The sequence below is a fragment of the Heloderma suspectum genome, chromosome 3 (assembly GCF_057233095.1).
Source record: "Heloderma suspectum isolate Gila_16-S chromosome 3, 16-S_ref, whole genome shotgun sequence".
NCBI classification, from domain to species: domain Eukaryota; kingdom Metazoa; phylum Chordata; class Lepidosauria; order Squamata; family Helodermatidae; genus Heloderma; species Heloderma suspectum.
The window spans coordinates 9,070,337-9,096,512 of NC_139460.1; the positions used below are offsets into that span (position 1 = coordinate 9,070,337).

The following is a 26,176-nucleotide window of genomic DNA, read 5'->3' on the forward strand; positions in this document are numbered from 1 at the left end:
GCCGACAGACTCCCGGACCCAGTTGGGCATCCACGCCATCCCTAAGCTTACTATCTTAAGGACCTATCCCAGCCACTTTCTCCATGCTAGCTAAGAGACACAGACAAAGGACTGCATAACCCCCTCCTCCCCAATAGTGTAGTGCAACAGAGGTCTCTCCTTATTGTACACTACCGCCCCTCACTTCTGTTTGCCTCTGTTTTGATCTGTATAAAGGATCCATGGATGGATGGATTAGTGTTTTCTTTAATGAGCTAATGTACTAACATTTTTGACTAATTTGTTATTCTAACATGAATTCAGTCATGTATTTCTGTTCTCTTATTCTTTCTATTTTTTATTGATATATTTCATTCTTCGTTGTTTATATGTTGTTGTTGTTGTTCAGTCGTTCAATCGTGTCTGACTCTTCGTGACCCCATGGACCATAGCACGCCAGGCCTTCCTGTCCTGCACTCTCTCCCGGAGCGTGCTCAAGTTCATATTCATTGCATCCGTGATGCTATCTAGCCATCTCATCCTCTGCCGTCCCCTTCTCCTTTTGCCTTCAGTCTTTCCCAGCATCAGGGTCTTTTCCAGTGAGTTTCCTCTTCGCATTAGGTGGCCAAAATATTGGAGCTTCAGCTTCATTATCTGTCCTTCCAATGAGCACTCAGGGTTGATTTCCTTTAGGATGGACTGATTTGACCTCCTTGCAGTCCAGGGGACTCGTAAGAGTCTTCTCCAGCACCACAGTTCGAAAGCATCAATTCTTCGGCGCTCAGCCTTCCTTATAGTCCAGCTCTCACATCCATACATTACTACTGGGAAAACCATAGCTTTGATTAGACGGACCTTTGTCGGCAAGGTGATGTCTCTGCTTCTTACTATGCTGTCTAGGTTGGCCATAGCTTTCCTCCCAAGGAGCAAGCGTCTTTTAATTTCATGGCTACAGTCACCGTCTGCGGTGATCTTGGAGCCCAAGAAAGTAAAATCTGTCACTGCTTCCATTTCTTCCCCTTCTATATGCCAGGAAAAGATGGGGCCAGATGCCATGATCTTAGTTTTTTTAATGTTGAGTTTCAAACCAGCTTTTGCACTCTCCTCTTTCACCCTCAACAAGAGGCTCTTGAGATCCTCTTCGCTTTCTGCCATTAGGGTGGTATCGTCTGCATATCGGAGGTTGTTGATAATTCTCCCAGCAATCTTAATTCCGACCTCTGATTCATCCAACCTGGCATTTCTCATGATGTACTCTGCATATAAGTTAAATAAGCAGGGTGACAATATGCAGCCTTGTCGTACTCCTTTCCCAATTTTGAACCAATCGGTTGTTCCATGTCTGGTTCTTACTGTTGCTTCTTGACCCTGGTACAGGTTTCTCAGGAGACAGGTAAGGTGGTCTGGTACTCCCGTCACTTTAAGAATTTGCCACAGTTTGTTGTGATCCACACAATCAAAGGCTTTAGCGTAGTCAATGAAGCAGAAATAGACGTTTTTCTGGAATTCTCTTGCTTTCTCCATGATGCAGCGAATGTTGGCGATTTGATCTCTAGTTCCTCTGCCTCTTCTAAACCCAGCTTGTACTTCCGGTAGTTCTTGGTTCGCATACTGCTGAAGCCTAGCTTGTAGGATTTTGAGCATCACCTTGCTGGCATGTGAAATGAGCGCAATGGTGCGGTAGTTTGAACACTCTTTGGCGTTGCCCTTCTTTGGAATTGGAATGTAAACTGACCTTTTCCAGTCTTGTGGCCACAGTTGAGTGTTCCAAATTTGTTGGCATATTGAATGCAGCACTTTAACAGCATCATCTTTTAGGATTTTAAATAGCTCGACTGGAAGACTGTCATCTCCGCTAGCTTTGTTGTTACTAATGCTTGCTAAGGCCCACTTGACTTCACTCTCTAGGATGTCCGGCTCAAGTTCAGTGACCGCACTATCATGGCTATCAGGGACATTCAGATCTTTCCTGTATAGTTCTTCTGTGTATTCTTTCCACCTCTTCTTAATCTCATCTGCTTCTGTGAGGTCCCTGCCTTCTTTGTCCTTTATCATGCCCGTCTTTGCACAAAACGTTCCCTTGAGATCTCCAATTTTCTTGAAGAGATCTCTAGTCTTTCCCATTCTGTTGTTTTCCTCGATTTCTTTGCATTGTTCATTTAAGAAGGCCTTCTTGTCTCTCCTTGCTATTCTCTGGAACTCTGCATTCAGTTGGGTATATCTTCCCCTTTCTCCCTTGCTTTTCGCTTCCCTTCTTTCGTGAGCTACTTGTAAAGCCTCATCAGACAGCCACTTTGCTTTCTTGCATTTCTTTTTCTTTGGGATGGATTTCGTTGCTGCCTCCTGAACAATGTTACGGACCTCCGTCCATAGTTCCTCAGGCACTCTGTCTATCAGGTCTAATCCCTGAAATCTATTCCTCACCTCCACTGTATATTCATCAGGGATATGATTGAGGTCATACCTGAACGGTTTAGTGGTTTTCCCAACGTTCTTCAATTTAAGCCGAAATTTTGCAAGAAGCAGCTCATGATCTGAGCCACAGTCAGCTCCAGGTCTTGTTTTTACTGACTGTATGGAGCTTCTCCATCTTTGGCTGCAAAGGACATAATCAATCTGATTTCGATATTGACCATCTGGTGACGTCCATGTGTAGAGTCGCCTCTTGTGCTGTTGGAAAAGAGTGTTTGCTATGATCAGCATGTTCTCTTGGCAAAACTCTATTAGCTTTTGTCCTGCTTCATTTTGTACACCAAGGCCATGCCTGCCTGTTATCCCGGTGATTTCTTGACTTCCTACTTTAGCATTCCAATCCCCTATGATGAAGAGGACATCTTTTTTTGGTGTTAGTTCTAGAAGGTGTTGTAGGTCTTCATAGAACTGATCAACCTCAGCTTCTTCGTCCTCAGTGGTTGGGGCATAGACTTGAATTACTGTGATGTTGAATGGTTTGCCTTGGATTCGTACTGAGATCATTCTATCATTTTTAAGATTGTACCCCAGTACTGCTTTTCCCACCCTTTTGTTGACTATGAGTGCTACTCCATTTCTTCTAAGGGATTCTTGCCCACAATAGTAGATATGATGGTCACCTGAATTAAATTCGCCCATGCCTGTCCATTTTAGTTCGCTGATTCCCAAGATGTCGATGTTCAATCTTGCCATCTCATGTTTGACCACCTCCAGCTTACCTTGATTCATTGATCTGACATTCCAGGTTCCTAAACAATATTGTTCTTTACAGCATCGGATTTTCTTTTCACCACCAGACACATCCACAGCTGAGTGTCCTTTCGGGTTTGGCCCAGCCGCTTCACTCTTTCTGGCGCTACTTGGAAATACCCTCTGCTCTTCCCCAGTAGCATATTGGACACCTTCCGACCTGAGGGGCTCATCTTCCGGCGTCATCTCTTTTAGCCTTGTGATACGTTCCATGGGGTTTTCTTGGCAAGAATACTGGAGTGGGTTGCCATTTCCTTCTCCAGTGGACCACATTTTGTCAGAACTCTCTGCCATGACCTGTCCGTCTTGGGTGGCCCTGCACGGCATAGCTTATGGCTTCACTGAGTTACGCAAGCCCCTTCGCCACAACAAGGCAGTGATCCATGAAGGGGAGTTTATATGTAGAAACATATAAACATTATATGTATAAAAATAGCATCCTATTGTGCTTGGGCACTCATGGAATCCACTGCTCATGCAACAGGGCTTTGGTGCTTCTAAGAATAATCCGAAACAAGCAGAAACACTTTTTTTTCAGAGTGTGACAGGTCAGTGGAGCTCGCAGAAGGGAGCTGTCCCAATCTGGAAACAAGCATTTCTGCTAGTCTCCAGGGTTATTTTTAGAAGTGCCAAAGCCCCGTTGTGCAAGTGGTGGATCCCACGAGAGCCATGAAACCAGCAGAAGTGGAATGGTCCCATTGGATACCACCCATTATTATGGATTCACTAACAGATTTGTGTGGGGACTGTTATCATTGTGGGTTGTCCCTAAGGAATATTTGGCCAGAGTCTTAGGACTTGACAAAAGAGTATTGATAGCCATTATGTCCCAGTGATACGTATCCATGGGAATTAATTGTTAGAATATTTTCCTGAATGGCTACGAAATAGTTGGGGATGCTTCTGGGAAGGGTGGGAGCCACTTTGGTAAAAGACAGGCCTTTCTATCGGCCCACCCCAACTCCTTAGCTAAGGATGATGTAATGGAGGTATAAGAAGGAAACAAAAGGAGACAGGTTGCAGTTTGAAACTCAGAGAGCTGAATTTGGGGACTGTAAATAGCTTAAGGTGTTGGCTGACCCCCTGGAAATCTTATTTGGGAGCAGTTGACTTTGGCTGTCTATTGGAGTATTTAATCTGTTCCTCCACCTACACTCAAGCTGTATATTTGTAAATAAACCCCAAAATTTCCAAATGCCAATGAGCCTCCAGTGACCTCCTTCCAAAGGAAAACAAGCCCAGGTAAGTGCTGTACCTCTGGAATGTCTGACTTCTTGGAGAACTGGGGCAAGTGGAACAATATATAATGTAAATAAAACATAAAATAAATAACCTTGCTGTGCACACACACAGAAGCTTAAATGGAACAGTCCCCTCTATCACCTCAGGATTCTGGCACCTCATTTCTGCTGCAGCCGAAGTCCAGGTTTGTTTGTAGAGGCAAAGGAAAGGCATTTTTCAGGAATAGGGTGGGATGAATCCAGGATTTGTTTTTCTATCATGTTCTCAGGCTGTTGTTATTACATATGGTGTCTTTTTCTGTGACACTTGTTCTAGAGGGGGAAAACTTCAAGGGCAGAGCTTCACCTTAGCCACCATCAAAGGAGACGAATACACTTTCACCTCCAACAATGCAGAAGACATCCGGGACCTTGTGGTAACATTTCTGGAAGGGCTGAGGAAACGATCAAAATTTGTGGTCACGCTCCAAGACAACCCAAATCCTAGTAAGGAAACTGAGCTGAACAAAACATTTCTGGGGGAATCACAACATTTAGGCCCTAAAATGGGTCCATTAAGACACCTCCATCTTCTTGTACTTGTGTCTTGGAGAAGTGAGTAAAGCTCAGAAAATAGTCTTTCTTCCTTCCTTCCTTCCTTCCTTCCTTCCTTCCTTCCTTCCTTCCTTCCTCTCTCCTCACCACACACAGTTAAACAATGGAATTTGCTACTGTAAGATGTGGTGATGGCCACCAACTTAAAAGGTATTAGGCAAATCCATGGAGGATAAGGCTGTCAATAGTTACTAGTCATGGTGGCACTATTCCTCTGAATGCTCATCACTGCGAAATAACAGAGAGGGTGCTATTGCCCTCACTGCTTGTAAGGCTTCCCAGGGGCATGTGGTTGGCCAATGTGGGAAAGAAGATTCTGGACTAGATCAAGCCTTCGGTCTGATCCAGCAAAGCTCTTGTGCTCTTGTATGTGTGTTTTCTTCCTAACAGCTAGGCAGAAGGCCAGAGTCAAGTCGTTCTTGAGAAGATACAAGGCAGGGTTGAGGGGGATTAAACCTTCTATTTAATTTCCCTTTCTTTCCTCTTTGAAGATGACTTTCATAGCAGAGGAGACTTCTGTGGTCGTGCTTTCCCCTTAGAGGTGGGTCTTTTGCTTAGGAAAAGGTTGGGTCAAGAGGGACAAAAGGTTGGGTCAAGAGGGACACTGAAACTAGGAATTTCAGCCCTTTCACTTGAAATATACACTGGAAACACCCTTCTTCCTGTCATGTGCCCCTCTTTCTTCTTTTCCTTTGAAAAAGGTGTCCCTCAAAACATTTCTCATCTGCTTTTCCCAGTCTGCATGGTGCCCTGCCTATATGGGACGGCATTTCCTCATGGTGACTCATGACATTCCTCTTCATGCCCACTTGTATCACTTTGCCCTGTGAGATCCTCCTGATTGTGTGGGAGACTTTCCACCACACTGCCAGGTGTCCCTGCAGACAGGCATCCCTGCTGTGGAGACAGCATGCCAGAGGCTTTCAAACCATGTTCCCTGGGAAGCCCTGAAGTTCCTTAGAAGTATCTTATGGGCTTCCTCAGTAATAGCAGACAAGCTCAGCTGAAAAACAGATTGCCCATTACTCTTGTTCAACCCTTGCAGTGCATAAGCCCAGTGTTGAGTGTATTCTATGGCAGCCTTCCCCAATCTGGTGCACTCCAGATGTGTTGGACTACAACTCCCAGCATCCCCAGCCAGCCAACACATCTGGAGGGCACCAGGTTGGGGAAGGTTATTCTATGGTGTTCTCTCAGCTCACACAAAGAAACACTAGTGTATGGGAATGTATGAGAATTTTGTTTTTGCTCACAAAACATGCAGTCATGCCCTGTTCAAAGCCCCAAACATGAGCACAAGCGCGTGTCCACCGAAAATATTCGCAAATTGTCAAACATGTGCTCACGTTCATCTGTTCCCGATTCCCAATTCGATTTGCACAATTTTCCTAATTTGTATAAATAGACTGAATTGGCTCTAGTCTGTGAAGGAAATTTGTGCAAATTTGGAAAGATTTACACAGCTGTCCCATTTGATCGGCACTTGATTTGCGCATGTTTCCCGTTCATGTGAGCAGTGATCATGAACAGGAATTGGGCACGAGAGGAGCAGCAAGGCGATGTCTGAAGTATCCTGTCCATCTCAGACACTGCTCATTCTCTCATCCCTAGTGCAACAGTGTTCGCTAACGCCATGCTTGTGTGCAAAGGTGGGTGAGCATCCAAGGTGAACCCAAAGGAGAGAGTAGTTTCTGGATTTTCCAGAATCCTCAACAGTATGCAGGGGTTCATTGAGAGAGGCTCTGGGTTCCTTGGCAGACAAGTCAAGAGAGAAAGGGCTCCCTGAAGCTCTGCAGTTTGAAAACCACTGTGTCATCAGGAGGATGCACATGGCAGGTGATGCTACAAGACAATAATGTGGAGAGTTGCTACCCAGAAGTGGCCTCCTCCATGAATAAGGCAACAGAGAGACTAATTTTAAAGTATAAAATCCTATACCTGTTCCATTCATCTATCTTGACAGCTTTTGGTCCAGGTGGTATAAATCTTCTCCACATGTGCGGTGAGCCAGTGTGGTGTAGTGGTGAGAATGTTGGACTGGGAGTCGGGAGATCCAGGTTCCAGTCCCCACTTGGCCATGGAAACTCATTGGGTAACTTTGGGCCAGTCACAGACTCTCAGCCCAACCTACCTCACAGGGTTGTTGTTGTGAGGATAAAATGGAGAGGAGGAGGATAATGTCAGCCGCCTTGGGTTCCTTGCAAGAGGAAAAAAGGCGGGATATAAATGCAATCAATCAATCAATAAAACATGCCAACTCCTAGTATGGCCTCTGGCACATCCAAGATGTGGCCTCCTATGGGTCATCGGTCTGCAGCCTTGGCACAGATCTGCGTAGCAGCCTCCCCAGCTCTGCGTGCTGCACTCTTTCCCAGCAAGATACAGGGCACAGTGTTGTCACCTGTACTTTGATGGTGCAAGTCCAGAGATACTTTTAATAAAAGGTAATGTTCTGATTCTGTCTCCTGCAGCGGGTGAAGAATCGGGCTTCCTCAGCTTTCTCAAAGGAGACCTGATCATTCTGGACCAGGACACGGGAGAGAACGTGATGAACTCTGGCTGGGCCAACGGGGTCAATGAGAGGACCAAGCAGAAAGGAGACTTCCCGACGGATTCGGTTTATGTCCTGCCCACTGTCACCATGCCTCCCCTGGAGATTGTGGTAAGCTGCCGAAAGAGGCTATGATGCCTCATCTCTAGGGGTTCTTCTAGGGGCAAAGAACCAAGCATAGGGCAGTATCCAAGAGGGCCGCTCTGCCTCCGACTCTGCCTCCGACTCGTGGGACCCCCCACTTGTGCAACGGGGCTTTTGCACTTCTAGAAAGAACCCCGGAAATTAGTGAAAGCACTCATTTCCAGATCAGGTCAGGTCAGTGGAGCTCCTTTCTGTGAGTTCCAATGAACTGCCCCACTCCAGAATTTTCACTCATTGCGGCTTATTCTCTCAGTTTCACATACTTAGACTTAGTTACAGCAAGTCCTGGGAACTAGGGGATTGTTGTTTTGAGGAGGGCTATAGAGGAAGTAAGGGACGTGTCATTGCTCTATCCAGCAGGTGGGTGCAGAACAGCCGGGGGGGGGGCACATGTGGCCTCCGGCCTGCGTGGCACCCAACCCTGCTCTACCATATTCCTCTCCATTCATTGCTCGACTGTGCCATAAATGACACTGGCCCTTTCTCTGTTCTCCAGGCCTTAGTTACAATGACACCAGACCAGAGGCAGGATGTCATCAGGACAGCCCAGCTGGTGATGTCTGACAGCGAAGAGAGGATGAAGCCATATACTCTGGAAGAATTCTCCTATGATTATTTTAGGTAACACATTAAAAACCGAGTGGGAAGGGCTATAGGCCTCTCGAACCTGCAGCTGGCCCCTTTATCTCTGCCTCCCCCTACGTTCTGAGGCAGTCACAGTTTAGCTGCTGCTGCTGCTGCCGCTGCTCCCGGTCTAGCATGAGTTAGGGAGCAGGAGGAGAGGGCAAGAAGGCAAACAGAGCCCACCGAGCATGATAGCGCTCTTCAAGTACTTGAAAGGTTGTCACAGAGAGGAAGGCCAGGATCTCTTCTCGATCATCCCAGAGTGCAGGACATGGAATAGTGGGCTCAAGTTACAGGAAGCCAGATTCCGGCTGAACATCAGGAAAAACGTCCTGACTGTTAGAGCAATACAATCATGGAACCAATTACCTAGGGAGGTAGTGGGCACTCCCACACTGGAGGCATTCAAGACGAGGCTGGACAGCCATCTGTCAGGGATGCTCTGACTTGGATTCCTGCATTGAGCAGGGGGTTGGACTCGATGGCCTTGTAGGCCCCTTCCAACCCTACTACTCTATAATTCCATGGCCATAGCCACTACTAACTGCCATCTTCTTAGTACATCTGATGGAGCCATTCAGCATAAGAACATAAGATGAGCCCTGCTGGATCAGACCAAAGGCCTATTATATGTAGTCCAGCATTCTGTTCCCACAGTGGCCAACCAGAGGCCTATGGGAAACCCACAAGCAGGGCATGAGTGCAACAGCACCCTCCCACCCATGTTCCCCAGCAACTGGTGTATATAGCTGTACTGCCTCTGATCCTGGAGTAGCATTTAGCCATCAATAGCGTTATCCCCCATGAATCTCCTTTTAAAGCCTTCCAGGCATGTCTTTTCTGAATGACACATGAGATCATCCCAACAATTTTTGCATTCTTGCTTGAGGAATTGTGACTACTGCCCCTGTTTTATAGTGGGGACAGCAAATGTCAGATTCCACTGGGCCCTCAGAAGCGGGGGGCATCGAGAAACAAGGGGGCAGTATGAGTACCTCGGGGGACCCCAGTGATTACAAATACAAATACAAAAAAAACACAACATTTAAACCTAAGGGGATGACTCCTGCCCCCACCCCAGAAAAAAAAACACCCAGCACAATCAGGTCAGAGCATACTTCTTAACCATGGAATCCTGAGTCTTAGTTGAAAAAGAAAAAAGAAAAAACTGAGGGCTGGTGGGACAGGTAGGAGGAGAAGAATAGCATGGCTGGTCTGGAAGGAAGGGCTGGCTGAAACCTTGAACAGGAGCACTTCTACGAGGGAGGGGGAATGCACTGCAACATTTTGTTGCAGCTACCACTTATTAAAATCCAGTATGATATTGTTAGTTGAAAAGACACGTTGTAAATATTAGTAGTAAGTAGCTGTAATGGGTTGGATCCAAACAAAGTTTAGTTGAACATCGTTCCCACTGAAATCAATGGAATGCAAGTTAAATCATGACTAACTTGTTCCACTGCTTTCAATGGGAGTGAAGTTCAACTGACATAGACTGGATCTAAGCCAATAACAACAACTACTACTACAGGTGCTGGAGGAATCTGCTGCGGACTCCAGTGAGACTGGATTCCCAAGAGTCTGCAGACCTGTGGAGTCTGCAGTGGACCAGCCCCCTTTGCCTGCACAGCGTCTGGATTTCACGTGGGGCGGCCTTCTGGGTTTAAAAAAGGAACGATGCGCTAATGGCAGCTGCCGTTAGCCTATCATGGGAAAATTATGGGTGTAATTTGCATATTTTATGGCATGTGTGGCCGTAAAGCGCTTACTTCTACATAAATTGCGGCCTAAGCATTTTACAGCCACAATTTACGAATAAGTGTGTGTTTTTTATTATTTATTTATTGCATTTATATCCCACCTTTTTTCCTCTTGCAAGGAACCCAAGGTGGCTCACATTCTCCTCCTCCTCCTCTCCATTTTATCCTCACAACAACAACCCTGTGAGGTAGGTTGGGCTGAGAGTCTGTGACTGGCCCAAAGTCACCCAGTGAGCTTCCATGGCCAAGTGGGGACTAGAACCCGGATCTCCCAGCTCCCGGTCCAGCACTCTCACACCACACTGGCTCTCCCAACTGCTTTACAGCCATAAATGCCATGAAATACACAAATTATGGCTGTAGGTTTCCCACGATAGGCTAATGGCAGCTGCCATTAGCGTATCGTCCCTCTTTTAAACCCAGAAGGCCGCCCCACGACATCCAGCAGATGCACCAAGGTTCGGGGAAATCCAGTAAGTTTTAAGTGGCTTGGATTTCCCCATGGCAGACTGGACGTTGTGGGGTTTGCTCATTCCTGAATCCTAACTATTATCATTATTGTGGTGGTGGTGGTGGTGGTAATGTATTCGCAAATGAGAAGTTTTCCTGATTGGAAAGATGTGAGAACTTTATCCCAGCACATCCTTGCCATCATACCAGACCCTAACTGGGTCTGTGCACCTGTGCTGCGGTGCTGTCAGGAGTGCCCTAGCTGCCTCTTGCAGTCCCCTCCAATAGCCAACTCAGGACACAGATGACGAGGATTCTTTCCAAGGCTTTATTCCTTTCTTACTTTATGACTCTTTCAGATACTAATCACTAGCAACTAAGCAAGGAACTGCACTGGGGTAGATAGCAGAGTAGCCTAAGCTCCAGGTAAGGCAGTTGGTCCCCGTTTGAAGGAGAACCGCGGGAAGACTCTGAACTTATGGGCTATGGAGAGATCCTCCCTCTTACCCTTGGGTCCTCGGGACGCGACCGTTGTTTTAGCGCCAAACGAGCAGAGCGCCTCCTTTTGGCGCCCTCCATCTGTTGCTGCTCCCTGTATCTGCGCCGAGCGTCCAGCAAGCCCCCCTCCAGCACTCTCTCGCTGCCAGGGTCACTATCTCTCCCAGGAATGCTGGCAGGAGGAATCTCTGCCAGCTGCTGTGCTTGTGAGAGATGAGCGAGCTCTTGTCCCACGGATTGCTGTTCTTCCTCAGTATCAGAACTGCACTGGGGCTCTATGGGCTCAGTTTCCACCCTGACAGGTACTGGGGTCACCGCCACTCCAAAAGGCTCTGCAAAGTGAACTGTGGGGTATCACTGCTGTGTTGGTTGGTTTGTCCCATGGCTTCCTCTTTTTTCTGCCAGGCCTCCGCCCAAGCACACTCTAAGCAGAGTCATGATCACCAAAAATCGAGGGAAAGACAAGATGTGGTCCTACACCCGGGAACCCCTCAAGCAGGCCTTGCTGAAGAAGATCCTGGGCAGCGAAGAGCTCTCGCAAGAAGCCTGCATGGCATTCATCGATATCCTTCCAAGTTGCTGGACTGTCCCAGCAGGCACAAAACGGCCCACTGGCAGGGGATGGGCAGCTTTGCCCACCACTTGCCCAGAGTTGGGTTTTTGCATGATCTGTGAGTGGCCTATGATGGGCCCGTTCATCGGGCTTAGCTCCTGGAGCTGGGGGATGTGGCACAAGGAAGAGGCAAGGCCAGAAGATGGCACTGAAAGCAGTGGAGGCTGGTGGCTCCCATGTTAGTGGTGAATCTGCTCCGGGCTTCAGTCAGAACCAGTCAGAACTCCAAAGGAGCTCTCCAAGGTGTTTCTGCAGAAAATATTGAAGTGAGGCCCCTTTGTTGCTCCATGAGCAATTTTGATCAGGAGATTCTTATAGGGGGATCAGGCACTACCATGTGACTGGCTCTGGTCTTTTGGTGTTACTAGGCCACATGCATCCCCTTCCTTTGGCCAGAACTGGGCAGTGGCTGACTGTCTTTAAAGATGGGCAGACTGTCTTTAAAGTCCCATGTTCAGGACATCCTGTAGGTTTGAGTCCTGGTATCTCTCCTGACACTGTGATTTTTCCCAGAACAGAGTGCATTCTATCTACTGATAGAACTGATGCCTCTGTCAGCTTCACTGGTTACCAGTTTGCTTCCAGGCTCAGTTCAAGGCACTTTTACTTTTAAAGGCATACAAACAGTCCAGGACCAAAATATCTGAGGTGCTCAGGAGTCTGGAAACCTAACATTCAATAATTCATTTTTAACATTCAATTTTAATAAAGTAAAAACAACAATAATTCTCAGATATGCAAAAACAAGGATTAAAAAATACACTCATGTTACTTCTGTGCTTTTTATCGAATAAGTACCTTAAGGCTGCAATCCTGTGCACACATACCTGAGAGTAAGTCTCTTCAAAAACAATGAGGCTTATGTCTGAGCAGACATGTATAGGATTGCTCTGTCAGGCTTCTGAGGAATGTTCTAAGACCTATTGTGTGTTTCATTTTGACCCTAAGCCATCTGGAATACTTGATGGAAAGGCAGGGTATAAATCAGCACTGTTGGAACTTAGGCCTGCAGCCCAAATCCGGCCAAATCTGGCTCAACTGGGTTCCTAAACTGGCCCTGCAAGGGTTCCCCAGATGACCCCACCCCCTTTTCCTGGCCCCACCCCCTTTTCCTGGCCCCACCCCTTTTCCTGGATAGGGAGACATTTTTCTCCCTCTCTCAAAATACTAGAACCCAATGGAGTCATTCTATGAAGCTGATTGGTGGGAGATTCAGGACAGAGAAAAGGAAGGACTTCTTCACACAGCGCGGAGTTAAACTATGGAACTCACTACCACAGGATGTAGTAATGGCCGCCAATGTGGATGGCTTTAAAAGGGGGGTGGACAAATTCCTGGAGGAAAAGGCTATCAATGGCTACTAGTCTTGATGGCTATGTGCTACCTCCAGTACCAGAGGCAGTGAGCCTTTGTACACCAGGTGCTGGGGAACATGGGTGGGAGGGTGCTGTTGCACTCCTGTCCTGCTTGTGGGTTTCTCATGGGCAGCTGGTTGGCCACTGTGTGAACAGAATGCTGGACTAGGTGGACCCATGGTCTGATCCAGCAGGGCTTAATTATGTTCTTAAGTTTCCTGACCGCCAATTGTTTGTTGGTTTCCCAGCTTTTGTGCAGTTTTTCCCCCATTAAAAGGTTGAAATGCCTCTCCTAAGGCTTAGTTACTGGCAGTGAGAGCTTTAAGTTAAAATCTGCCAGCGTTTTTAGTATTTTGGCCTCCCGGTTTTGCCTTTGGCCCCACCCACCACTGAAATCAGCGCCGGAGAGCTTTTCTGAAATTGAATTTGGCCCTTGAGCCGAAAGTGTTTCAACACCCCTGGTATAAATGCTGACAGTACATGAGAGATTCTCCCCTGTCTGTTCTAGTTAGATCCTTAACGAGACCTGTGCACCCATCCTGAAGTATATGGGTGACTACCCCTCCAAAAGAACCCGCTCCGTGAACGAGCTAACAGACCAAATATTCGAAGGGCCCTTGAAAGCAGAACCACTCAAGGACGAGATTTATTCACAAATTCTGAAGCAGCTCACCGACAACCACATTAAGTAAGAGGTTTTGTTGTTGTTGTTCAGTCGTTAAGTCGAAGGCTGGTGGCTCCCATGTCAGTGAGGCTGTGAATCCGCTTTGGGTTTCAGTCAGAACTCTAAAGGAGTTGTCCAAGGTGCTGAACCCAATTCCCAAAATGGGTTTCTTCCTGCTGTGCCTTCCTGGAATGATGCTCATTGTGAAACTTTTTAGCCCAGGGAGGGGAAATCTGCTGCAATCCAGATGTTGCTGGACTCCAGTTCCCATAATCTCTGACTATTAGCCATGTGGCTGGGGATGATGAAAGTTGGAGTACAATTTCTGGAGGGCCATAAGTTCCTCAACCCTGCTTTAGGCTATTATGGGAAGCCCCAGAATGACCACAGAAAAACTGACCAGATCCATCCCTTCCATTTCTCTGCCATCTTAGTGGGAGGGACTCATATCGTTGCAGTCAGAATTGAATCCCACCCCCAAAATAGATCTACGTTGCAGACAAGCAAACCTCCATGTTTATAAGCGAGGCTCAGTCCAGATAGTTGCTTCCCTTAGCAACTGTAGCCCTTTACATGAAGTGGAGAAAAGGTACCACTCACTAGGGATGTGGGAATCGGCAAAACCTGAGCTTGCCGAAGATCAGAATTCCATCTCAACGCTCGTTCCAACTCGAGTCCATATCAGATTGTGAGCTTTGTTTTTTCATTTCTCATGAAAATCCATGCCTGTTTTCATACATATTTTTCCAAATGTACACATCAATTGTGCGCAACATTGAAATGTACACATTCTCCTCCCATTGATTAAAGCATATTTATGCACATTTTTCAAAAGCGCACATTTTTCATGCACATTTTTCAAATGCACGCATGCTGTCAAAAACATTTTTGGGGGTCTGAAAATCACCTTGAAAGCTCAGAAATGTACGGACTTCGATTGCAGATTGCATCTGAGTCTGTATTCGGTCCAGAAGGTGCAAACTCAGTAAATCCTGATCAAAAACAAACTGAAATGAATTTCTCACACATCCCTACTATTAACATGGCAGCTTTGTACTACGATGGATTATTTTCATCTCTTGCATGGATCCTGATTGTTTGTTGAACTGGAAGGTGATCCTTAGTGTACCTTGTTAATGTCAGACACACCAAATCAGTACACTGGTCAAGGATTCTGAGCGGGACTTAAAATGGTTACATTATTGCCACATTACCTAGAAAGGTGGCAGTTGGTATGCACATACTCCAAGGTTGCCATCTTTCCAACTTGGTGCCCTCCTGATGTATTGGATCACAACTCCCATAATCACCCAGCCAACTTGCTGGGTAATTATGGGATCATAGATCATAGAATCATAGGGTTGGAAGGGGCCTACAAGACTATCGAGTCTAACCCCCTGCTCAGTTCAGGAAGCCTGATTCCCAGGCAGTCTCCCATCCAAGCACTAACCAGGGCTGACCCTGCTTAGCTTCCGAGATCAGACAAGATCCTCATGATTTCATATGAATTGTAGTCCAACACATCTGGAGGGCACCAGGTTGGGAAGGCTGCTCCAAGACATCCTGATGAGAAGGAACTACTGGGCAGGACAGATGAACCTATCATGCTTAAAAGGTGGGGGGGGGATGACATGAAGTGCTTCCTCTACTTTCTAGAAATCTGAAATCTGATGTGCATTTGTCCTAAGCAAATGCCCCTGTTATATTTTTAAAAATCTGAAGAATATTTGTCATCTCTCACTTCAAATACAACGTCTTCACACAGCGCATAGTTAAACTATGGAATTCGCTACCATAGGACATAGTGATGGCCACCAATTTGGATGGCTTTAAAAGGGGGCTGGACAAATTCCTGGAGGAAAAGGCTATCAGTGGCTACTAGTCCTGCTGGCCATGTGCTACCTCCAGTATCAGAGGCAGTGAGCCTATGTGCGCCAATTGCTGGGGAACATGAGCGGGAGGGTGCTGTTGCGTTTGTGTCCTGCTTGTGATTTCCTGGTCAAAAGCTGGTTGGCCACTGCGTGAACCGAATGCTGGACTAGGTGGACCCTTGGTCTGATCCAGCAGGGCTCTTCTGATGTTCTTATGTTCTAACATGAAGCATGCATAGCTAAGCTGCTTTCACATTAGCTAGAAATATTTTGTGTATTTATTTGGAACACACATCGTCCCAAACATCCAGAATTCTAGAAAAGTTTGAAAATTGGACTTTAAAAAAAATTACATTTAGCAGTTAAAACTCAGGAGATGATGTTTACTTGATAACAGAGGGCTGGCAGGAGACACTCTGAAACAGGGCTCCACACCTGGCACAGTAGAAGCGCCATTCCCCCTTTGTGTAATCAGTTTTGGAGAAATCTCTGCTGGCAGCCATGCAAGTGTGTGCAGATGCAAGCTCAGTCTACTAGAGCAGTCTTCCTCAAGCTGATGCCCTCCAGATCTTCTGGACTACAGCTCCCATCAACCCCAGTTAGCATGACCCATGGTCAAAGATGATGGGAGTTGCAGTCTGAAACATCTGGAGGGCACCAGTTTGGGGAAGCCTGTTCTAGGGAGAGGGAGGGGAGAGGGAATGTATTTGCAGCAGTTTATCTTTCTAACTAAGATGGTTTGAAATTGGCGTTCAGAATACAGGGGTGCTACAGCAGGGGTGCACAGCCTATGGCCTACAGGCCACATGCAGCCCTTGGCTGTGGGCTGCACCCCCCCCCCCTTTTCCCTGCAGCCAAGCTGATCAACGGGGCTCCTCCGGAGAAAAGACTGCTGCTATCAATAGGGCTGGAACTGCAATCTAAATTGAGGTCATGGGGTGGGGTTGGGGTGGAGGGCTTTCTTCAGCACACAGCAGGAAAACCCTGTTCCTCCAATCACTGATCAGAGATAGGGGTAATTTAAAGGCATTAAAATTTTAAATACCCTGCTCTTTAAATATCTTTAGATTTTAAAGGCATTTAAAGAGCAAGGTATTCAAACCGGTTGCACAATGAGAAGTTGTGAGAAGGCGGGGGGGGGGGGGCTGTGTTTTCAAAATCCAGGTTTCCTCCCCTGTATCTTGTTTTGTGGATTACTGTTAAGTAGGCATGCAAAGAATTGAGTGGGCCTTGGCATGCCTGGAAGCTGTTGCACTGCAGTTTATTTCTGAGTAGACATCCATAGAGTTGAGCTATGCTTTATATGCTCGGTGGGAAAATGTCCACATTGGTGACATTTGTGTGCGTGCGCACACATGTGCAGCCTCACAGCATGCTCCAGATGTGGCCCTCAGGGGACCTCTGTGCTACTACAACAACACGTTTCATTCAGGATGTATTCTTCCATTGTTGTTTGTTAAGGTACAGTGAAGAGAAAGGGTGGGAGTTGCTTTGGTTGTGTACAGGCCTTTTCCCTCCTAGCAACGTCCTCCTGCCCCACGTCCAGCGGTTTGTCCAGTCTCGGAAGCAGCACCCGCTCGCAACAGACTGCATGCAGAGGCTACAGAAAGCTCTAAGGTAACCTTCTTGCTCTGTGGAGAGGCACTATCGGTGAATCCCCTGTTTAGCATGCAGAAGACCCCAAGTGCAAACCCTGGCATGTCCAGTTAAAGAGTGTCCGGAGTGTCAGCTTGGAAAGAGGCCTGCTTGAGATCTTGGAGGGACCCTGTCAGCCAGTCATGAGCCAATACTGGGCTATATGGACCAGTTTTAAGGGTGCAATACTATTTATTTATGTATTTATTTATTACATTTATGTCCCGCCTTTTTTCCTCAAGGAACCCAAGTCGGCATACATAATTCTCATCCTCTCCATTTTATCCTCACAACAACAACCCTGTGAGGTAGGTTGGGCTGAGAGTCTGTGACTGGCCCGAAGTCACCCAGTGAGCTTCCATGGCTGAGTGAGGACTAGAACCCTGATCTCCCGACTCCCTGTCCAACACTCTAGCCACTACACCACACTGGCTGGGGAATGCTGGGAGTTGTGGGACTTTTTTCTGTCTAAACATGCATAGGATTGCGCCCTAAGTCAGAATAAGGCATGGTCATATGTTTACGTCAGATGTCATAAGAACATTTTTTTAAAAGAGTTAGGGCACAATCCTATCTGGATGGCTGTAAGCTTCTGAACCCGAAGGCTTATGGCCATCCAGTGGAGAGTGGGGGAGGGGATCTTTGCCTTTGTGCGCCTCCCAGTCTGCATTTTGGCTAGATGGGCTTTTTTTGCCCATCTAGCTGAGGTGCTTCAGAGTGGGAAGGAGGCTGGGCAGGCACGCCCACTTTCCCTTCTCTCTGAAGTCGCTTTTGCAAGCTCGGAGAGGCAGCCCACATGGTTGTCTCCACACGGGCTGGGCAGGGGGGCAGGGAGCTTGGACATCTGGGTCCAAGGTTGGAGCACTGTCTCCGACTTTGGATCCAGGAATCCAAAATATCCTATGGCCCCCCAGACTCTGTCTAGGGGCCGTAGGATTGTTCTCTCCAACTTTTAAATGCTGAGCAACAGAGTTTTATTTATCCATTAGAAGGTGTGTTGGGGAGAGGGGGGGCTGTTCTTTTTGGGAATGTATTTGTTAGCTTCATTGTGCAGTTGTTGAGTGAAGACCGTCTTGATGTGCATCCTACCTGTTGAGATGACAAGCTATGCTGGTTTCTTCCTGCCATGCAACATGTCTCTGTGGTGTAACAGTCCTCCTTAGAACGCTGCAAAATACGATGTGGAAAACATATATTAATAAAGAAGAAAGAGGGAACTAGGAAAACAGGGAGCGGGACGACGCTGCCCAGTGATTATTCCACCAAGACTCCTCCCTCTTGACAGCGTCCGCCTTCCTCTCTTCATAGCCTTCACTGAAAAGAGGATGTGGTGCCAACCACAAGGTATTTTGTTTTGTAGGAATGGATCTCGGAAATACCCTCCCCACTTGGTAGAAGTTGAGGCAATCCAGCACAAAACAACTCAGATTTTCCATAAAGTGTACTTCCCAGATGACACCGATGAGGTAAAAGCAAGATTCTTGACAAAATAGGTGAGGCTGTGGCCCATGGAGGAGGAGCTGCTCCCTGGGGTGAGTCAGGTGGGGGTAGAGAGAGGGCCATAGATAGCACCTACAGTCAAGGAAGTTGGGGGATTTGGGTATCTACAGATAGGAAGCAGGCAGTGGAGGCTGGTGGCTCTGATATCAGTGGGGCAGTGAATCCGCTACGGGTTTCAGTCAGAACTCCAAAGGAGCTATCCAAGGTGCAAAGCTGCCTGAAACCCGTAGCGGATTCACTGCCCCACTGATATCACTGATATCAGGCATCGGAGCCACCAGCCTCCACTGGAAGCAGGACCGAACCAAGAATTCAGGAGTCAGAAATCCAAGACTTCACCTCCTCTTCAGTGGAGGAATCCATGAAACAGTAACGAGGAGCCACCCAAACCGACCCGTGTCTGGGTCTCAGGCCTTGAGAAATCGGAGGTGTGCGAACGTCACCTTTTCTCGGCAGGCGTTTGAAGTGGAGTCGAGCACCAAAGCCAAGGACTTCTGCCAGGACATCTCCAACCGGCTGCTGCTGAAGTCGTCGGAGGGTTTCAGCCTCTTTGTCAAAATCTCTGACAAGGTGAGCGAGCAGCCCGTAGCAGCCTGGAGTTTATTCACCGTTATAGCCTGGATTATGGATGCCTAGGGCCAGTCCCCAACCTGGTGCCCTCCAGATGTGCTGCACTACATCTCCCATGCTGGCTAAGGATGGCCTTGCTGGCTGGGAGTCGTAGTCCAACACATCTGGAGGGCACCACGTTGGGGAAGGCCAATTTAAACCATTCTACCTGTGCTTCAACCACAGCCATTGCCATTCTCTTTCCAGGCTGAATGCACAGTGCTGGTTGTGGCAAATAAAGCAGTGAAACTGGCCACCACTTCTGCATTCTTGGTGGCTTCCCCTCCACTGTAGAAAGAACTTTCCCATGGAGATTCACCAAAGCCCTAGCCTGAGCATTTTTTTGTCAAAGCAGTGTAATACAACAAGCACATGCAAGGTGCCCCTAGCAATATGGCACTTGACATGTGTGGTTTCAGGCTTGAGTTGTATTTTTATTTCATTTTATGTTAATGGATTGCATCCTTCCAGGTCATCAGTGTACCTGAAGGGGACTTCTTCTTTGATTTTGTCAGGCACCTGACAGACTGGATCAAGAAAGCCAGACCAGCAAAAGATGGTAAATGCCCTGATGCTTTCCATCTTATCTGTGTTCTTTTGATTCCAGAGGACTTGAGTGAGCCCTTATTGGCATGTGTTGGTCTTCCTAGGCGTGAAGTAGAACCCTTCTCCCTGACATGCTAAGTTTTCTCTATGCGGGGGGCGGGGGCATTTTAATATGGAGGAGCATTCCATCATGAGAGCTCCCACCTGTAATTGGAACTGGTATAACCCAAACACAAGTTGCCCACCTTGGGGAGAACTAAACCAGAGTTCTATACAATGCACAGCCATTGCTAACTCCACGTTGCAATTCTCTCTTTGGGTAGGGATAGTGCCTTCTCTCACCTACCAAGTGTTCTTCATGAAAAAGCTCTGGACAAACACTGTGCCTGGAAAGGATTCAATGGCCGACTCCATCTTCCATTACTATCAGGTACTTCCTGAATGTGCAGCATTAAAGAGGAGAAGCATTCTGTTCTGGACAGGGGTTCTCAGCCTAGAGAGACATAATTTGTTTGTTTGCTTGTTTTAGCACTTGTATGCCACCTTTCAGCACTAACTCTCTCATGTCTCCCATATTGAAAACACAGAATTCATTACAGTGTAGTTGCAATGTATAAAACCCATGATCTATCATAAGACAGTAAGACATCACAAAATTGTACCCAGCAGTAGTCAAAACAGAATAAAATGGGGGAGGGGGACTTGTGGCCCTCCAGATGTTTTGGCCTACAAATCCCATTAGCCCTAGCCAGCATAACGAGTGGTGAAGGATGATGGGAGTTATCGGTCAAAACATCTGGAGGGCCACCAGTTTCCCAACCCTGGTATAAAACATATATTTAAAATCAAAGCAGCCAAAAATCAGAGATTAAAAATAGGAGTTGAAATGTAGTTCACTAAAATACCAATTAAAAGCAGCTTGAAACAGAAACTGGCAATGTAGGGGCCATATGTACCTCCCTATCAAAGGAGTTCCATAACCATGGGGCTACCACCGAAAAATCCCGGTTTGTAGTGCCCACTAACCTGATATCTCTTGGTAGGAGGCCCATGAGCAGGGCCTCCAAGGCCAATCTTAAGGCCTGGCTAGGTTCACACCGGTGCAGGGGGTCCATCTAATAACTTGGTTCCAAAGGGAAGAGCAGCACCAAGGAGACTAGAAGTGAGGAAGAAGAAGAAGAAGAAGAAGAAGAAAGGAGGCAGGGCCTATAAATGATGCTCAAAATGAAAAGGTAAATACCTGGAGGACATGTGTCCCCAACAGTTTTCAACATAGTGCCTTCCTCAGGGACACTAGAAAAGGTAACAACAAAGTCTATATTAAGAGTACAGGGTGGCCTGGTGTCCTACTTTATAGAGGACAGTCCTCTATTTGAACAGCTGACAGAGGACAATCCTGTGTTTGAAGGTGTCCTCAGGCTGTCGGGTGCAAGTCCAGTTTAAAGATAAAGAACCCTGAGAAGAGAGAGCGGGGGGCGGGGGCTGGAAGTTGCCCATCCACATTAAGCCCCTGGACAGCAGACTGCTCGAGGCACCCAGCTCACCTGGTCAGTCTTCCTCACTATCGTGAGATGTATTGTATTTCTATTCACATTATTATTTCTAAATCTGCATTTATGCATATAAATTAGCATATGCAACTGTTATCCAAATTGGTGTCCCTTTGACCTCTCTTTTGGTGATGCACTTCCTCTTTTTCGACAATGCGTAAGTGGCGCCCTATCTGTGTTGCATCCATGATCTCAGAAACAACGGAAAGGTGCAGTAATAAAAACAATGCTAAATATACATTGACCTTGTCTCCCAACGCTTTGTTCAGAGTGATAATAAGCAATGACAGGAAAACATTAAAATGCTTAAAACTGAAAAAATGCTCCAACAGTTACATGCAACGTTTATTAAGACATGGTTGATGTTTTGCTTTTTAAAGGGACCTGCCTTGCATGCCATGGGGGGGGGGGGAGGCAAGGTACAAATAAAATAAATAAAATATTTTTGACTAAATGTAAAGGAGTAGGTTGGCAGGGAGTTGAAGAGGCATGCATAAATACCCAGGGCAAAGCTACAGAGCCACAAAACAAGGCCTGGATCTGGCTGTTGCTCAGGTAACAACCCGGAATCATTTATAGCTCAGCCAGGTCAGGAGGAACCAATGGGCAGCCAGTGGGTGGAGCCATGCAGTGCTGTCCTTTTGTTGTCTACCAGCATCAGTTGGGCCGCGCCAATAGAAGCCAACAGCAGTGCAGAAAGCTTCTGGTTCAAATCCCAACTCATCCAAACACTAAAACACTTTTCTGATTTTTCACATGTGTACAAATGCATGCACGGAGGGGGGTCTCCATAAATCTGAGATCTGCCAAGCCGAAGTTGAGATCTACCACTGGCCCTGTGTGGTGGAGTGCCGCAGATGCCTTACAATCCCAGTTGCAAAGCTGCTGTCCAGCCACTCCTTTGTTAATAGCTGATGGGAGCAAATTTTATTTTATTCCTTTATTTTTGGAATGTGCATAAAAGCCGGCTGGGAAAATAAAAAGGCATTTTGCCTGAAGCCAAAATGACATCAAAGTAGACTCCAAGTGATCCTCCCTGGGGAGAACATTCTTCCACCAGTAACACCCTCTTCTTTTTGCTCTTGTGACCCTGCAAAATGTTCTCTCTGCTTTTTTGGCACAGGAATTACCAAAGTACCTTCGTGGCTACCATAAATGCAGCCGGGAAGATATCCTTCAGCTAGGAGCCCTGATCTATCGGGTGAAATTTGAAGATGACAAGTCCTATTTCCCCAGCATCCCTAAACTCCTCAAGGAGCTGGTGCCTGAGTCCCTTGTTCGGCAGTTGTCTCCAGATGACTGGAAGAGGGTAGGTCTGCTCCAGTGCCTGCCCCCGTCATGCACTACCTAACCGGCCTCCACGCCCCCATGCCTGCCTGCCTGCCTGCCTTCAGTAGAGTTCCCAACTCTCCAATCAAAAATATGACGTCACATCATACACACGTCACGTCATACACACACCAGCCAACGGTGTGGCTATTGTCTTTGACTGCATAAGGCTTTTTGTATAGACAGCCCTAAAAAGGTTGACATTATCAGAAGCACCATGAGGATAAATTGAAAGGAGCAAAGGCCATGGCTGAAATCCTGCTTTCTTTGCCAAAGACTTTGTCCATTTCACAACTTCTAAACAAGCACCATCACAATAATCTCACCATGCGTATAAGGCTGGGTTGCATTTTTATTTATTTATTTAAAAAAATTCTTGGCCGCCTTTCAGGGCAGAAGCCTCCCAAGGCGGCTCCCAGCAATAAAATACATAAAAACAGTTAAAATATTAAAAGTGATAGAAACATAAACACAATAAAATAGCAAATAAAAGCAACAATAAAAGCCGATAATAAAACCAACAACAACAGCAAAAACAGCAACAGCAGCAATCATATCAAGAGAAGGCCACGGTAAAATAATACATTTTTAAGGCCTTCTTAAAAGCCTGCAATGATGGAGCATGGTGAAACCTCCAATGGCAACCTGTTCCAAAGGTGTGGGGCCACTGCAGAGAAGGCCCTCTCACATGTGGTCACCTGCTAATCAATTTCAAATATGGGCAAGTCCTTGGGCAGGAGTGTCGAACCTCTTTGAGCCTGAGGACTAGATTCAGTTTTGGAGACGCTCTTGGGGGCCGCATTCCAGTGGTGGGCAGGGCCCAAGGCAAAAGGGGTGGAGCCAAAGGCAAAGGAAGCAGCACAAAAAATTACTAGCATATTTTAGCTTGAAGTTCTTCCTGCCTTAGGGGAGGCAATTCCACCTTTGAGAATTATAGGGAAGGGGGAAATGTGCTAAAACCAGGAAACCAGCAAATGATTGGTGGTCGGAGGAAAGGAGGCAGGGCCAGGGGAAGGGGGCAAGGCCAACTGGGGAACACGGGATGGCTGGATTTGAATCCCAGGCAGCCCAGACATGGTCTGTGGGCCTGAGATTTGACGCCCTGTCCTAGGGGCTGGATTTCTTTGGGTTTAAGGGAGGAGCACAGAATAGGTCTGTAGGTGGACCCAGGGGTGGACTCCAACACATTTGGGTGTGCCTGGTGGATAGAGCCCAATGCAAAAGCTGTCTGTTTGTACCAATGTGAATGAGGTGTGTGTCCAGGTTTACATTTTGCTTTTCTGACAACTGAGCCAAAAGCCAAAAACAACCCGGCCTGCCAAGCTGTGTGTGTGTGTTTTCCTGGCCAGTTGGCAAACCATGGCCTTCTACCATGCCCCTCTCTGTACATGCATTCTGAGTCAGGGGTAGGCAGGAGGCAGACCTGGATCTGCTGCTAGAGCCCTGGGAGATTTGCAGTAGACTGTGTAACTCCTTATTGTTTAACAATAGCTGTAACAACATGACTCCTTCCTCTGCCTCTACATTATACCACTGAAATGGAGAAAGCTTGGGGTAACCAATTGTGTATTTTTGTGTGGATGGACAGTGAGTTCCATTCAGCACCTTGGAAAGCTCCTTTAGAGTTCTGACTGAAACCCGGAGTGGAATCACTGCCCCACTGACATTAGAGCAGCCAGCCTCCACTGGTTCTGGTGCTCAAAACAAATTCCTGGACTCAGAATTCTTTAATTCTTATGTGTGAGTCTTTTGCATCAGACTCTGGTTGATGGATCCCTTGTGTTCTAGTTTTTAAAAAACCCTGAAGTAGTTTCTGCACGACTGAAGCCTACCCATCACTGTTGTAAGCAGCCACAACCATACTTTTCAAAGCTGGAATGTGTCACAGAATCAGCCTTTTGAAAAATCTCAGCTTTTATTTCTGATGGCTAAAGAGTAGTTGGGAAGTGTGCAGGGAGTAACTCTTCATTGTCTGTCACACACACACACACATCATGCAGAGATCCCCAAACATTGTGGGTCAGTGGGCCCATTTGGCATTTTGAGAACATGTCCTGGGTCCTCTCACAAAATGGCTGCCATTTGAGGGCTCCCCCATTCATCAAATGGCTGCCATGGTGGGCATGGCCGGTCTCAAAATATCCGTTTCCCAAAAGGCAAACTGGTAAGTCTAAGAGGTGGGGTCTGCATTTGAAAACTTTATTTGAACCCAAATAAAGATGGTGCCAGAGGGCAGCCCTTTGCTTTGCAGCATGCCAGCCTCCCAGTTATTATTTAAAATCTTAAGAAATAAAATTAAAATCAGGAGGAGCAGGGAACCTGATGGGCATAAAAAGAGGTGACGATGGACACCACGTTGGAACTGAACCATTCATCCATGTTTTGCTCTTTCTTTCAGTCCATTGTGGCTTATTTCAACAAGCATGCAGGCAAAACAAGAGAAGAAGCCAAGCTTGCCTTCCTCAAGATTGTATTCAAGTGGCCTACCTTTGGATCTGCTTTCTTCGAAGTGAAGGTAGAGATGGGTCCCCCTTTATTTCATGGGTTATCTAAAGGGTCCAGGGAACTGGGGAGAGGGTGGTTATCAGAAGTACGTATTCCTTTGTTTCTTTAAAATATTTCTATCCTCCTTTTAGCTGTGGTCCCCAAGGCAGCTTACAAATAATCTTGAAAACTGAACCATCAAGTAATAGACATTCCACCTCAAAGCAGAGCCCTTAGCATTTAACAGGCAGAACAAAAAGTACAGTTCTTCCTTGGCACCTAAGTGATTGCAAAGTAGGCGCCCACCAAATAGATGTTCAGGAAGGAATTTCTCAATTGGATCAAGGTCTTGTCCTTGGTAACAGGGATGTTGGAGAAATCCTCAATGGAACCAAATGAGTTCAGATTTTCATGGATCCAACCCACACATTCTGCAGAGGACCAGCTTTTCCCCTGACAGGAGGATTCCACGGACTTGTGGACTGGTTTTTTAACTCTCCCGAATGTTGCACAAATCTCATTGTAGAAAAATATGCAAACTAAAAAACCCTGGCCAAAAATGCGCATTTTCTCCATAGGCCAAAGTGTGAAAATGTGGATTTGGGGAGATTTTGTGCATTTTTGCAAATTTGGTAACAAAAAAAATCTGATTCTGTGGCTGGGTGAACAATGGAACGAAAGGCGCAAGACACAGACAAAACGGATTTCACACGATCCATACATCCTGTAGCTACACATCTCAGCTCTATAGGCAGAGACTTGATGGAGTTCCTCTCCCTCCTCCAGTCATGAGCACCAGGTATGGCTGGCCTGGGGACATAGTCAGTTACCCTTGACCTAGCAACAAAAAGTTCAGCACTTGTTTAGGGTTCTAGCAGCCTAACCTTCTGGCACCTGGAAACATTTGCATAAATCTGCCTTAACTCTAAGGCTATTTCTGCAATTATCATCCCCACC

General features: G+C 46.7%; 1 protein-coding gene across 2 annotated transcripts in view; it reads left to right on the plus strand.

The window, feature by feature from the left end:
• The window catches only part of MYO7A (myosin VIIA), a 144,141-nt gene that overhangs the window by 107,743 nt on the left and 10,222 nt on the right, over window positions 1-26,176 (plus strand). For both annotated transcript variants that reach the window (XM_084841598.1, XM_084841596.1), the window contains 12 exons: window positions 4,759-4,928; window positions 7,508-7,698; window positions 8,228-8,352; window positions 11,469-11,626; window positions 13,566-13,719; window positions 17,028-17,183; window positions 18,562-18,667; window positions 19,158-19,271; window positions 19,782-19,869; window positions 20,180-20,286; window positions 22,530-22,715; window positions 25,134-25,250. In XM_084841598.1, coding sequence (XP_084697724.1) covers window positions 4,759-4,928; window positions 7,508-7,698; window positions 8,228-8,352; window positions 11,469-11,626; window positions 13,566-13,719; window positions 17,028-17,183; window positions 18,562-18,667; window positions 19,158-19,271; window positions 19,782-19,869; window positions 20,180-20,286; window positions 22,530-22,715; window positions 25,134-25,250 — 1,672 coding nt within the window. The remainder of the gene's footprint in view (window positions 1-4,758; window positions 4,929-7,507; window positions 7,699-8,227; window positions 8,353-11,468; window positions 11,627-13,565; window positions 13,720-17,027; window positions 17,184-18,561; window positions 18,668-19,157; window positions 19,272-19,781; window positions 19,870-20,179; window positions 20,287-22,529; window positions 22,716-25,133; window positions 25,251-26,176) is intronic.